The sequence below is a fragment of the Scyliorhinus torazame genome, chromosome 9 (assembly GCF_047496885.1).
Source record: "Scyliorhinus torazame isolate Kashiwa2021f chromosome 9, sScyTor2.1, whole genome shotgun sequence".
In the NCBI taxonomy this organism is placed as follows: domain Eukaryota; kingdom Metazoa; phylum Chordata; class Chondrichthyes; order Carcharhiniformes; family Scyliorhinidae; genus Scyliorhinus; species Scyliorhinus torazame.
In genome coordinates, this window is record NC_092715.1 from 161,473,474 (window position 1) to 161,489,124 (window position 15,651).

At 48.6% G+C, this 15,651-nt stretch overlaps 1 protein-coding gene across 10 annotated transcripts in view; it reads right to left on the reverse strand.

The window, feature by feature from the left end:
- Nucleotides 1-15,651, reverse strand: part of agtpbp1 (ATP/GTP binding carboxypeptidase 1) — a 462,243-nt gene that overhangs the window by 392,788 nt on the left and 53,804 nt on the right. For all 10 annotated transcript variants that reach the window (XM_072516701.1, XM_072516698.1, XM_072516700.1 and 7 more), the window contains exon 2: nt 3,179-3,251. In XM_072516701.1, the coding sequence (XP_072372802.1) occupies nt 3,179-3,210 (32 nt within the window). In that variant the 5' untranslated portion in view covers nt 3,211-3,251. The remainder of the gene's footprint in view (nt 1-3,178; nt 3,252-15,651) is intronic.

The window sequence follows — 15,651 nt, forward strand, 5'->3', positions numbered from 1 at the left end:
GTGGCGCACTAAGATTCCCTTGCTCCCACTGCTCCCTTCTTCTTGACCCACTTCTGGTCTGTGGATCCATCCACCAGCCCCACCAGTGGAGTCAAACTCTTTTCCAGCCAGTATTATACTTCTTTTCTGCAGAACATCCACCCTACAAACGGGGACACGGTCAAAAAACAACACAGCCTCGAGCAGGAGCTGCCAAATACACGACCACTTACACCATGGCCGCCTTTTTTAATACTATGAGCCCTTGGCTTCCACCCCATTTTTCATGTCCGCTGTAAAACTGCAAAAAAAAAATTAGAAAATTCCACCCACTATCACGGAGGAAGCTGTCATGACAGTGCTGAATATTGAACCCACAGTGGAGGAGCAAGTTGTTGACTCACTTGCTAAAGGCAAAGCTCCAGGTGCTGTTGCTATATCAACTGAACTCATAAAGCAAGGGAAATCAGCACTCCTGTAGCATCTGCACAAACTTCCTTGTCGCAGCTGGAGGAAGTGGGCAATGTCCCAAAATACATATAATGCATGGCGACCACAGCACAATTGCAACTATTGAGACTGCTAAGCAAGGTGGGAAAGTATTTGACCATGTTGTCCTGTCAGACTGCAGATCCAGACTGAATGCACCTAACCCGAATCCCAGTTTTGTTGTTTCAGAACTGGAAGATCTGCAATTGACACAATCCTCTCAGTGCAGCAGCTGCAAGAAAAATGCCATGAACAAAGGAGACCACTGTATACTGCCTTCATCGATCCCACCAAAGCATTCAAACATGTAAGCAGTGGTAATTTTTTAAAGCTACTTGAAAAAAATTGGCTGTCCAAAGTGGCTCAATGTGATCTCCACTTTCCTTGACAATATGATGGACAAGCTCAGCTATGATAGGACAGCATTGGAACTCTTTGAGATCTGCAGTGGAGTCAGAAAGGATTGCATTCTGGCACCATCACTCTTTGCTGCTGTCATATGTCTTCAGATCATCTGCAGAAAGCCGTTTAGCCTTGCTTGCCTAGGAACTAAGACAAAGATGCTGCAAGTCGTCAGAGAATTGCTCGACACTGAATTCTGCACACGCATTCCATAATCAAAGAACATCTGCAGCAGCAAACTAACATATTCTCAGGCCTGAAGAGAGTTTGGTTTACAGTCTGTGTTTTTGCAACCTTTCATAATGTTGTCCTCTGGGGCAACACGGTAGCATGATGTTAGCATTGTTGCTTCACAGCGCCAGGGTCCTGGGTTCGATTCCCGGCTTTGGCCACTGTCCGTGCGGAGTCTGCACGTTCTCCTGTATCGGCGTGGGTTTCCTCCAATGTGCTCCGGTTTCCTCCCACAAGTCCTGAAAGACATGCTGTTAGGTGAATTGGACATTCTGAATTCTCCCTCTGGTGTACCCGAACAGGCACCGGAATGTGGCGACTAGGGGTATTTCACAGTAACTTCATTGCAGTGTTAATGTAAGCCCAGTATTATTACACCGTGGCATCAGGCTGGCAAACTTGTAGTGTATCCCCTGAAAGCCAATATCTCATTCCTGAGGTGTAGTACACAGAACTGAACACATCACTCCAGAAAGAATCTGACCAAGTTCTGTATAACAGAGTTGAGGTACAGATCAGCCACATCCAATTGATGTGGAGGTGCCGGCTTTAGACTGGGGTGGGAACACTAAGAAGTCTTATAGCACCAGGTTAAAGTCCAACATGTTTGTTTGTAATCACTAGCTTTCGGAGCACAGCTCCTTCAACAGGTGAGTGAAGAGGTGGGTTCCACAAAAACATATAGACAAAGTCAATGATTTTTCTTTTGGACCCACGGCGAAGAATCACTGAAACGACTACACAATGACATCAATAAGTTCCATCCCACCATCAGACTCACCATGGACTACCCTCCAGAATCGGTTACATTCTTGGACACGCTCATCTCCATCAAGGATGGTCACCTCAGCACTTTGCTTTACCGCAAGCCCACGGATAACCTCATGATGCTCCACTTCTCCAGCTTCCATCCTAAACACATGAAACAATCCACCCCCTAGGTATGCACAGGATCTGCTCAGACAAAGAGGAATGTAATAAGACATCTCCAGACGCTGAAAGATGCCCTCGTAAGAAAGGGATATGGCACGCGAATCATCGATCGACAGTTCCAACACGCTACAGCAAAAAGACGCACCGATCTCCTAAGACAAACCCGGGACACAACGGACAGAGTACCTTTCGTCATCTAGTACTTCCCCGGAGCCGAGAAACTGCAGCATCTTCTTCATAGCCTTCAACTCTTCATCGATGAAGATGAACATCTTGCCAACACCATCCCCACACCCCAACTACTTGCCTTCAAACAACCGCACAACCTCAAACAGACCATTGTTTGCAGAAAACTACCTAGCCTTCAAGAGAACAGCAACCACGACACCACACAACCCTGCCATCGCAATCTCTGCAAGATCACCGACATGGATACCACCATTACACATGAGAACACCACCCACCAGGTACGCACTACATACTCTTGTGACTCGGCCAAAATTGTCTACCTCATATGCTGCAGGAAAGGATGTCCCGAGGCGTGGTATATTGGCGAGACCATGCAGACGCTGCGACAACAGATGAATGGACATCGCGTGACAATCATCAGGCAGGAATCTTCCCTTCCAGTCGGGGAACACTTCAGCAGTCATGGGCATTCAGCCTCTGATCGTTGGGTAAGCATTCTCCAAGGCGGCCTTCAGGAAGCGACAATGCAGAATCAACAAGCAAAATTTGATAGCCAAATTCTGCACGCATGAGTACAGCCTCAACCGGGAACTTGGATTCATGTCTCATTACATTCACCCTCCATCATCTGGCCTGGGCTTGCTAAATCCTACCAACTGTCCTGGCTTGAGACAATTCACACTTCTTTAACCTGTGATTATCCCTCTCTCTAGTTGCACCGTGCTGGACCTGTAAAGACTTAATTACCTGCAAAGACTCACATTCAAAGTATCATCTTGCATCATTGACTTTGTCTACATAGGTGTGTTTGTGGAACCATCCTCTTCACTAATCTGTTGAGGGAGCTGCACTCCGAAAGGCTAGTGATTCCAAACAACCCTGTTGGATTTAAGCTTCACAAATTAAACTAACTTTTGTTGCATTAAAACTATCAGTCTGTCTTTCATCTACTCACCCTTTTTCCGTTGACACTTTGACTTTATTCATTTTGGCTCAAATTCCTCTTTCACTTTGCCATTTCAAACAATCTGAAATTAAATAAGATATAATTGCTTTAAGAATGTTTTAAAACTGGTTAAAAACAAGGACAATTTTTTGAGAATATGTACATTATTTTTCAAGTGCCCTCCTCCAGCTCTGTTCCTTTTACTATTGGAAGGTGAAGTTGACAGCTCGTTTCCAAATTACTACTAATGTCACGGTCTCAAACAGAAATATTGGGAAGTGACCAAATAAACAGTCCTCTGTCCCTCCCCATTCTTAATGGCAGACATACCTGGTTTCCACATGCTGCATGTAATCAGCAATTAATTTGCAGAGCTTGTTAACCTGATGCCCTTTGGTATAGCATGCTCAAATTTCAGTGCATTGCATCAGTCATGAGCTATTTGATGTGCACAACTCCTATTATATTATAGGTCATAGAAAACTGCAGGTAAAGCCTAATGGACGCAACTTACATTATTAATACAACTGATTGCTGACAAGTATTACAACAAAGATTCTGCAATATAGTTGACCATAACCACTAACAGACTATAATGATTTACACTGTCTCCGTCAGAATGGAGCTTTGAAACCATAATCAAGAAGGTGGTTCACCCAGGATGAGGCTAGTCCATTGCACTTCAGGTGTGCTGATGACTGCCATGTCCCCAAATGCGGGATACTCGACTGCAAAATTTGTGGAGCTTAAAAACAAATCATTGACTGATAATAGACATCTAGGAGTGGGAGAGCCCCTGGGTACAAAGTTGCTTAAAAGTAAACTCTATGAAAGGCACTTTTAGGAAGTACATTTTCCCCCCGCATTTAATAGTTCATAGACAACGCTATGAATATCCATTATCTGATCAAAATTATTTGTCATTTTGTGGGCCTAACATACCACTTAAAATCGCCTCCCATTATCAATCAATCCAGTGATGTCAATTACAGCACTTCTTTATCCAGCCTGAAGTGCCTAGTCATTAGTCTCATCTTTGTTCTGCACAGGGCAAGATATTTAAATGGGCTTTGGGTGTTCATATGGGACGTGCACGGATGGCGGTGTAGAATTCGCACCGAGTGATCACATGGAACAAAGGGTAGGATGCAAAACTAAAGGTTATTGATACGTACATTAACAACTCCACAACCTGGACTTCCGGGTGCGGCGATGACCAGCTAAGTCGCACGTTTCGGCAGCTCCCGGTGGAACGGACTTTTGGGCTCTTAATAGGAACCCCATCGGCAATTTTAACGGCAAATAACACTGTGCGGTAATCCAGAAGGGAATCCCCCCCGGACACGGATGGAAAAAAAGAGGGGAAAGTAGCCGGATTGCGGTGGATCCTCAAGAGCAGCGGCCAGGAAGGCAGGCACAAAGCAAGATGGCGTCGGAAGAAGGCAGTTTAATATGGGGCCCTGACCAACAAGAGTTCCTGCAGCGTTGCGTAGATGAACTCAAAAAGGAGATGAAGAAGGAGCTGTTGGCCCCGATATTACAAGCGATTGAGGGGCTAAAGGAGGAGCAAAAGACCCAGGAACAGGAGCTTCGGGTCGTGAAGGCAAAGGCTGCTGAGAATGAGGAAGACATACAGGGCCTGGTGGTGAAAACGGAGATCCACGAGGCACAACACAAGATGTGTGGAAAGGCTGGAGGTGCTGGAGAATAATGCGAGGAGGAAGAACCTAAGGATTCTTGGTCTTCCCGAAGGTGCAGAAGGGGCGGACGTCGGGGCATATGTGAGCACGATGCTGCATTCGTTAATGGGATCGGAGGCCCCGACGGGTCCGCTGGAGGTGGAGGGAGCCTATCGAGTTATGGCGCGAAGAGCGAGGGCTGGAGAAACTCCGAGCAATAGTTGTGAGATTTCTCCGATACAAGGACAGAGAGATGGTCCTCAGATGGGCAAAGAAAACTCGGAACAGTAGGTGGGAGAATGCGGTGATCCATGTGTATCAAGATTGGAGTGCGGAGGTGGCGAGAAGGAGGGCAAGCTTTAATCGGGCCAAGGCGGTGTTGCATAAAAGGTCAAATTCGGAATGTTGCAGCCGGCGAGACTGTGGGTCACACATCTAGGGAAACACCACTATTTCAAAACGGCAGGCGAAGCGTGGACATTTATTGTCGAGGAGAAGCTGGAGTGAGCGGGCCAGAAGAAAAAGAATGTTTGGGACAAAAGGGGGGGGTGTGAATTTGTGGGATGAAGGGGGGAAAAGGGGGAAGAGAAGACTTCCCAGATTGTTAAACCTGCGACCCTGTAACTTCTCTCTCTTCCCCGTGTCGTGGGGGAGGGGGTGAGGGAGGATGAGGAGCTGTGGGCGCTGGCCATTGGGGGCAGGGCCAAAAGGGGAAGCGCGGGCTTTGTTCCCGCACTGTGGTAATCATGGCGGGAACAGGGAAGCAGGAAGGAGGGGGCCTCGCACAGTGTGAGCCGAGGTCACGGGGGGAAGCCGAGGTCGGCCAGAGTTTGCTGATTTCTGGGAGCAACATGGGGGGTGCAATTACGTTAGCTTGGGATCTAGCGGGGGGAGGGGGGGGGGGTTAACTGGGTTGCTGCTGCTGGGGAGAAGGGGGAGCTGGTATGGGAGGGGGGGGGGTCGGGGCAGGGGGGGGCGCCGCCTGGGGGGGATACAGCTACGTGGGAACCGGGTGAGGAGCTGGATTGAAAAAGGAAATGGCTAGTCGTCAAGGGGGGGGGGGGGGGGTAAAGAGCCCCCCAACCCGGTTGATCACGTGGAATGTGAGAGGGCTGAACGGGCCGATTAAGAGGGCACGGGTACTCGCACACCTAAAGAAACTTAAGGCAGATGTGGTTATGCTTCAGGAGACGCATCTGAAGCTGATAGACCAGGTCAGACTTCGCAAAGGATGGGTGGGGCAGGTGTTTCATTCGGGGCTGGATGCAAAAAACAAGGGGGTGGCCATACTAGTGGGGAAGCGGGTAATGTTTGAGGCAAAGACTATAGTGGCGGATAGTGGGGGCAGATACGTGACGGTGAGTGGCAAACTGCAAGGGGAGGCGGTGGTATTAGTGAACGTGTATGCCCCGAACTGGGATGATGCCAATTTTATGAGGCGTATGTTAGGACGCATCCCGGACCTAGAGGCGGGAAAGTTGGTAATGAGTGGAGACTTTAATATGGTGCTGGACCCAGGGCTGGACAGATCGAGGTCCAGGACCGGAAGGAGGCCGGCTGCAGCTAGGGTGCTTAAGGATTTTATGGTACAGATGGGAGGAGTAGATCCCTGGAGATTTAGTAGACCTAGGAGTAAGGAGTTTTCGTTTTTCTCCTATGTACATAAAGTATTTTCACGAATAGATTTTTTTGTTTTGGGAAGGGCACTGATCCCAAAGGTGACGGGGACGGAGTACACGGCTATAGCCATCTCGGATCATGCTCCACACTGGGTGGGCCTGGAGATAGGGGAAGAAAAACAACAGCTTCCACCCTGGAGAATAGACATGGGATTATTGGCAGATGAGGGGGGGTGTTTAAGGGTGAGGGGGTGTATTGAAAGGTACTTGGAAATTAATGATAATGGGGAGGTACAGGTGGGAGTGGTCTGGGAGGCACTGAAGGCAGTGGTTAGAGGGAGCTGATATCTATTAGGGCACATAAAGGAAAGCAGGAGGGTAGGGAAAGGGAGCGGTTGTTGAAAGAACTGCTGAGGGTGGACAGACAATACGCGGAGGCACCGGAGGAAGGACTATACAGGGAAAGGCAAAGGCTACATATAGAGTTTGACTTGTTGACTACGGGTAAGGCAGAGGCACAATGGAGGAAGGCACAGGGTGTACAGTACGAATATGGGGAGAAGGCGAGTAGGTTGTTGGCCCACCAACTGAGGAAAAGGGGAGCAGCGAGCAAGATAGGGGGGGTGAGAGATGAGGAGGGGGAGATGGAGCGGGGAGCGGAGAGAGTGAATGGAGTGTTCAAGGCATTTTATGAAAGATTATATGAAGAGCAGCCCCCGGACGGGAAGGAGAGAATGATGTGCTTTCTGGATCAGCTGGAATTTCCTAAGGTGGGGGAACAGGAGAGAGTGGGGCTGGGAGCACAGATTGAGACGGAGGAAGTAGTGAAAGGGATTGGAAGCATGCAAGCGGGGAAGGCCCCGGGACCAGACGGATTCCCAGTTGAATTCTATAAGAAATATTTGGACTTGCTGGCCCCGCTACTGATGAGAACCTTTAATGAGGCGAGGGAAAGGGGGCAGCTGCCCAAGACTATGTCAGAGGCAACGATATCGCTCCTCCTAAAGAAGGAAAAAGATCCGCTGCAATGCGGGTCATACAGGCCCATTTCCCTCCAGAATGTGGATGCTAAGATCCTGGCCAAGGTAATGGCGATGAGGATAGAGGATTGTGTCCCGGGGGTGGTCCATGAGGACCAAACTGGGTTTGTGAAGGGGAGACAGCTAAATACAAATATACGGAGGCTGCTAGGGGTAATGATGATGCCCCCACCAGAGGGGGAAGCGGAGATAGTGGTGGCGATGGATGCCGAGAAAGCATTTGATAGAGTGGAGTGGGATTAATTGTGGGAGGTGTTGAGGAGATTTGGCTTTGGGGACGCGTATATCAGGTGGGTACAGTTGCTGTATAGGGCCCCGATGGCGAGCGTGGACACGAATGGACGGGGGTCTGACTATTTTCGGTTCTATAGAGGGACGAGGCAGGGATGTCCTCTGTCCCCGTTATTGTTTGCATTGGCGATTGAACCCCTGGCCATGGCACTGAGGGGTTCCAGGAAGTGGAGAGGAGTACTTAGGGGGGGGGAGAAGAACACCGGGTATCTCTGTATGCGGATGATTTGTTGCTATATGTGGCGGACCCGACGGAGGGGATGCCAGAGATAATGCGGATACTTGGGGAGTTTTCAGGGTATAAACTGAACATGGGGAAAAGTGAGTTATTTGTGGTGCACCCGGGGGAGCAGAGCAGAGAGATAGAGGATTTACCGTTGAGGAAGGTAACAAGGGACTTCCGGTACCTGGGGATCCAGATAGCCAAGAATTGGGGTACATTACATAGGCTTAATTTAACACAGTTGGTGGAACAGATGGAGGAGGATTTCAAGAGATGGGACATGGTGTCCTCGTCATTGGCAGGTAGGGTGCAGGCAGTTAAAATGGTGGTCCTCCCGAGATTCCTTTTTGTGTTCCAGTGCCTCCCGGTGGTGATCACGAAGGCTTTTTTCAAAAGAATTGAGAAGAGCATTATGAGTTGTGTGTGGGCTGGGAAGACCCAGAGAGTGAGGCGGGGATTCTTGCAGCGTAGTAGGGACAGGGGGGGGGGGGGCTGGCACTACCGAGCCTAAGTGAGTACTACTGGGCCGCCAATGTTTCAATGGTGTGTAAGTGGATGGGAGAAGGGGAGGGAGCGACGTGGAAGAGAATGGAGAGGGCGTCCTGCAAGGGGACTAGCCTGCAAGCAATGGTGACGGCGCCGTTGCCGTTCTCACCAAAGAAATACACCACAAGCCCGGTGGTGGTGGCTACATTGAGAATTTGGGGGCAGTGGAGACGGCATAGGGGAGGGACGGGAGCTTCGGTGCGGTCCCCGATAAGAAACAATCATAGGTTCGTTCCGGGGAGAATGGATGGGGGATTTGGAGCAGGGCAAAGAGCTGGGGTAGTACAATTAAGAGATCTATTTGTAGATGGGACGTTTGCGAGTTTGGGAGCGCTGACGGAGAAATATGGGTTGCCCCAAGGGAATGCATTTCAGTATATGCAATTGAGGGCTTTTGTGAGGCAACGGGTGAGGGAATTCCCGCAGCTCCCGACGCAGGAAGTGCAGGATAGAGTGATCTCAGAGACATGGGTGGGGGACGGTAAGGTAGCGGACATATACAGGGAGATGAGGGACGAGGGGGGAGAGCATGGTAGATGAGCTGAAAGGGAAATGGGAAGAAGAACTGGGGGAGGAGATTGAGGAGGGGCTGTGGACGGATGCCCTACGTAAGGTAAACTCATCGTCCTCGTGTGCCAGGCTAAGCAAGGTGCTACACAGGGCGCATATGACTGGAGCACGGCTTAGTAAATTTTTTTGGGTAGAGGATATGTGTGCGAGATGCTCGAGAGGCCCAGCGAATCACACCCACATGTTCTGGTCATGCCCGGTACTACAGGGGTTCTGGGTGGGGGTGGCAAAGGTGCTTTCGAAGGTGGTGGGGATCCGGGTCGAACCAAGCTGGGGGTTGGCTACATTTGGGGTTGCAGAAGAGCCGGGAGTGCAGGAGGCGAGAGAGGCTGACGTGTTGGCCTTTGCGTCCCTTGTAGCCCGGCGCAGGATATTGTTAATGTGGAAGGAAGCTAAGCCCCCGGGGGTGGAGACCTGGATAAACGATATGGCAGGGCTCATAAAGTTAGAACGGATTAAGTTAGTGTTAAGGGGTTCACCAGGCGGTGGCAACCGTTCGTCGACTACCTCACAGAAAGATAGAGGGAATGGAAAAGAAGTAGATAACAGCAGCAACCCGGGGGGGGGGGGGGGGGGGGGGGGGAAGAGAGAGAGAGAGAGAGAGAAATCGGACGGACTCTCAGGGATGTTATTGTACATGTATAGGTATTTGGTATATGTAATCGTATATTGGACTGTTGGATTGTAATTTGAGAGTATTTATTTTGGACAAGGCAGTTGCCATTTAGTTTTGTTTTTCTTTTGTTTATATATATTATTTATTTATTTGTTTAAAACTGGCCACGGCTATTTATATTGCTTTATTGTTGTGTAAAGAAACACTACGTATTGTTATGTTTGGCCAAAAAACTCAAATAAAATATATTTTTTTTTTAAAAAAACAACTGCACAACCTGAAAGGTCGCCCGTACAACCTACACTCACGCTGGGGTTCTTATACTCTGTGGGCTCCCCTCGTCAAAGGGGAATGCCCACCCCGTTACCGATTAAGTTTGTACTCTGCAGAGGTCACAGGGAACTAGATGGCCCACACCCCACAGTGGACACTCTCCTCCAGATCCAGCAGATCAGGTGGTGGTGGTGGTGGTTGGGTGGGGGGGGGGGGTTCCCCGGCCCATGTCTGCTTCGGACTGTCTTGGACACGATGACCTTCTGACCAATGTTAGGGAGCACTAGGCTCAGCCGAGTGCAGAGGCGGCATCCCATTAGCAACTCGGATGGCACGACCGACAATAGCAAAATCATGTCGCCAAAGATTCCGAGGTCTGCTTCCTCATTTACCCCCCCCCACACCCGCTAGGCTAGCCCATTCGAGGGCGGGTGATACAGCGCAGTGTGCACAAGGCGGATCCCATTCTGAATGCATAATTGAGCCAAACGCAGCACTGGTGAAAGCCATTCCGTTGTCCAAAACTTGCACCTCGGGTATGCACTTCGGGTATGCCACGTGTGCGAAATGTCTGGCGGAGCCGTTCGACTGTGGTATTCATGGTAAATGCTTGCATCCGGTATACCTCTATCCACGTGGAGTGGTCGTCAACTATGATTCAGAACATGGAGCCCTGGAACGGTCCCGCAAAGTCAATGTGGCAGCAGGACCAGGGTTGACATGGCCATTCCCACAAGTTGAGGGGTGCCGCCGGTAGCAACCTCTGGTGCTCCTGGCACAGCACACAACGCTGAGCCAACTTCTCAGTATTAGCATCCATACCGAGCCACCAGATGTAACTGCAGGCCAGCACCTGCATTTTGGAAACTCCTGGGTGCCAGTTGTGGGGATCCTGCAAGAGTGGGCAGTGCCCACATTCCAGAATCACAACTCGTGTTCCCCACAGGAGAATGATGTCCTCGAAACTCAGCTCCGGGACTTTGGTCGTATCGGCCCTCAGTTCACTGGCAAAGCATGGTATTGCGCCCTATTTAAGATAATGTGCCTGACACGGGATAGCTGCATGTCAGTCTGGGTGCAAACCAGAATGAGAGATGCTGTTATGGGCAAAGAGTTGATAAATGCAAGATGGCGATGACTCAGTTGACAGAGGCAGGCTTCGCCAGCCTGGTTGGGGCTACAGGGTGTGTGGCTCCACGCATCTGCGTGGAGAATGAAAGATGCTCCTGTATGTACTCGTATGCGGCCAGCAGCAGGGCTCAGCGTTGAAATATGCCAGAGCTAAAGGGAGAATTGCCTGGTCCTCCTTCACAGCTCCAGGGTCCCAGCTTGGTTCACTGTTTGTGCGGAGTCTGCATGTTCTCCCAGTGTCTGCATGGGTTTGCTCCGGGTGCTCCGGTTTCCTCCCACAGTCCAAAGATGTGCAGGTTAGGTGGATTGGCCATGCTAAATTGCCCTAGTTTCCAAAAAGGTTAGGTGGGGTTACAGGGATAAGGTAGAGGTGTACAAGTAGGGTGCTCTTTACAGGGGCCAGTATAGACTCGATGGGCCGAATGGCCTCCTTCTACTTGGAAAATATCATGGTTGCGTCAATGGGTCAGCACTAATGCCACTGCCTCTTGTATGGTGCCCAGACCTCCTTGAAGACAACAGAGAATTTAGCCAAGATCCCCTTCGGTTCGTGAGGGTACCTGCGGCAGACTCGTTGCCAGTCAAGGCGGAAGTGCTACAACCAGACACGGCCCAGCAAGCTTGGTCCGCCCCTGCATACCACTACTGATGGTAGATTGGCCGATTGTTGCCCATGTGAGACTGGGACAGAGGTACCTGCATTGGCCCATGGTTCCCCTGTACAAGTTGGCAGCCAGGCGGTGTCCCGTAGAGCCAATGCCTGATCAGATTTGGTCAAACATTCGGCGGCTGACTACAGAGACTGCTACTCCAGTATAACTGCTGGTATGAGTCGGCTTCCTCATCCAGATAGTATGCTTGATCACAGGGAGTGCAGGAGTGGGCCTTCGCGGACCGTCTATCTCCTGGGTCTCGGCGGCCTATTACTGGTCCGAATCAGTGGGCTGGGTCTTTGCAGTTAGACCATAAGACATAGGAGCAGAATTAGGCCACTCGCTCCATGGGTCTGCTCCGCCATTCAATCATGGCTGATATTTTCTCATCCCCTTATTAATCAAGAACCTGTCTTTCTCGGTCTTAAAGACACTCTGTGATTTGGCCTCCACAGCCTTCTGTGGCAAAGAGTTCCACAGATTCACCACCCTCTGGCTGAAGAAATTCCTCCTCATCTCTGTTTAAAAGGATTGTCCCTTTAGTCTGAGATGGTGTCCTCTGGTTCTAGTTTCTCCTACAAGTAGAAACATCCTCTACACGTCCACTCTATCCAGGCCTCGCAGTATCCTGCAAGTTTCAATAAGATCCTCCCTCATCCTTCTAAACTCCAATGAGTACAGACCCAGAGTCCTCAGCCATTCCTCATACGACAAGTTCTTCATTCCAGGGATCATTCTTGTGAACCTCCTCTGGACCCTTTTCAAGGCCAGCACATCTTTCCTTAGATACAGGGACCAAAACTGCTCACTATACTCCAAATGGGGTCTGACCAGAGCCTTATACAGCCTCAGAAGTACCTTCCTGGTCTTGTATTCTGGCCCTCTTGAAATGAATGCTAACATTGCATTTGCCTTCTTAACCGCCGACTGAACATGTACGTTAACCTTAAGAGAATCGTGAACAAGGACTCCCAAGTCCCTTTGTGCTTCTGATTTCCTAAGCATTTCCCCATTTAGAAAATAGTCTATGCCTAAATTCTTCCTTCCAAAGTGCGTAACCTCACACTTTTCCACATTGTATTTCATTTGCCACTTCATTGCCCACTCTCCTAGCTTGTCCAAATCCTTCTGCAGCCCCGTTGCTTCCTCAATACTACCTGTCCCTCTACAGATCTTTGTATCATCTGCAAACTTAGCAACAGCGCCTTCAATTCCTTCTTCCAGGGAGACTGCTCGACAGCCCTCGGAGCCTCTGATGGCATGCCACTGGTAACGGCCCCAAGGTCGTGGGCCCGTGTCTTCGGGCCTTGGAAAGGCTGCACGATGCTTTTTCGGGCAGCCTAAATACAGGACTGCCCTGACTTGGAGCTCCTGGACTCCCTGTTCAGCACTTTCGCGGGAGATGGCCCATCTCAATCGCTCACTGAAAATCCACGTGAGCTTCCACTAGGACCTTACATTGCATTGCTGTGTCGCAGATCCCACAAACCAAACAGTCTCTCAGTTTTGTTCAACATAGTTCCAAACTCGCAAAACTCAGTGGGTTTTTGTAGGCAGGCTAAATAGTTGGTAATGGATTCTCCCTTAATACGGGTGAAATCGAAAACGGTGGACAATTAATCGGTGGCTTGGGGTTAAAATGTTCCCCGACTGAGGCCACTAAGGCAGCAAAAGACTGTTTATCACCGCGGTGCATCAGGGTAGGTCAGACTTTTAATGATACAGTATGTGGCACCTCAGCAAGTCAGGAGCAGGATTACCTTTTGACGCTCATCGCCAATTAAAGCGTTTTCTAAAGAATTATTGCATTCGCTCAATGTACTGCCCCAATCATCAGTACATGCATCAAATTGCTCCAATTTTCCAATGTGAGGCATCTTTTGACAGCTGAAGAGCAGCCTCCTGATGGCCTATGAAAAGTGGTCTGAGTTTGCAGCATTTGACGCCGATGGCAGGTCCACTTGATCCTCATTGCCAATATAGATTATAGAGTAATCACATGGAACAAAAGGTAGGATCTAAAAATAAAGGTTTATTGATACGCACATTAATTTCCCCACTCCCCGAAGGATCTCCCGCCCCGGCCTACAAGAGTCCGGGGTTTTATACTCTGCAGGCTCTCCTCGTTAAAGGGCACATACTCTGTAGAGGTCATGGGCAACCGGATGGTCCACACCCAGTGACCTCTGCGGGGGGTATAACAGGTAGTAACAGACTATTGTCTGTCCATTTGATGTCATGCAAGTTCAACTTTGCAGTTGTAATCATTGGGAAGAGCAGCATATGTAGATTTGTGACAAACACAACCCCTATCTCCATCTCTCGCAACCACTGCTCCATCCTAAGTAACCAATCGCAGAGTATAGGATTCACTAACATTGTCCCACTAGAATAGCTGTACTCATTAGCAGGTAATGGTGCTCCAGATCAGCCTGCACATCAATTCAGGCTAGTGAGGTATGCAATTGTATGCATCAGTTGGTCAATCACATGGCTCTGGCTAGGCTCCAAGAGTGGTTCAGCCTGCTGATCCAAATAAAAATTGATTGAGCTGTCATGTGGTTCCTCCATGTATCTGAACGAATGTATATTATTGAGGAATCAGACATCTGAAATGGTGGGTCAGGATACAAGGAAATTTTCAATCAGGTAATAGATATGTTTTGCACTTTTCTTAAAAACCCGAGGAGGGAGTACCTGAAGCAGAAATATGCCTGCATGGCTTCTATCAAGAGGTTTATCCTGATTTTTAATTTTCCTCGACTGTTGTTTATGGGCCTAAAATTATCTTATCCTCAAGTATTTGTTACATTAAAATATTTGTTATATTAAAATATCTTTAACACACACAAGAAAATAGCTTACTTACCCCTTAATCAATATCCTTAAATGCTATCTTTATTTCCACTCAAACAACAAAACCATCTCAAGTCACAATCTACTTCTAAATACAGTTAACAGACTCAGGAATACTTGTTATAAAGGGATGTCTTAGACAGAGCGATTTTTTGAGACTGCTTGAAAGAAAGAGACCTGACACCCTGTCAGAATAATGCAGAATCTCTGGCTTTTTCCTTCAGAAACCTCCTCAGTTCACCTTCCAGACTAAAACTAACTTTGAAAACCTCAACACCTGATTGCTTCAACCCCTGGTTCCTCAGATTAACTACATTGTCTTCCTAAGCTGAACCCAATGACACTCCTCAACTACTCCACAGGGAACCCTTTAACTAAAATTAAACGTCCATTAGCCCAAACTTTTACAATGTTTCAATTGCACCGCTGGCTCCAAAAAGCCTAGTTTTCAAACCAGGCTTTTCTTTTTAAAACATGACCACAGCAGTCACATATTATACCAGGCTTTTAATCTTTACTGCACCAAATACATATATTACAAAATATCTGAAATTCCTACATTCATCGCAATTACAAGGGCAAACAATATTCTATTAAAATGAAAACGTTAAATCAAACAGCTTGCCAGATTTTTAAGTAGATAACTATTTTCCCATGGCGTGCCAATTCTTGCAGACAAGGATACAGAATTAATCCAGTCTGTAGTGAGTGAGATCATTTCAGCCAGTGCCACAGCAGGGGTACTACAAGGCATCAGCACCACTGGATTTGAAATATTATTTGGGATTCTTATCCAAATCAATCACCAATGATTCCCTTTGGCATTAACTAGAATAGGTCAAAATGCGATCAAGCTTGATGGTTGTGTCCACCGTAGCTGAACAGCCTGTTAAGCACCTTGGGACTCTATTTGATTAAAGGTGTGCTAGTTGTTGGATGTCTGGGCTCACATTTAAAATGGCCTGTGGCAGGAGGCATCGACAGC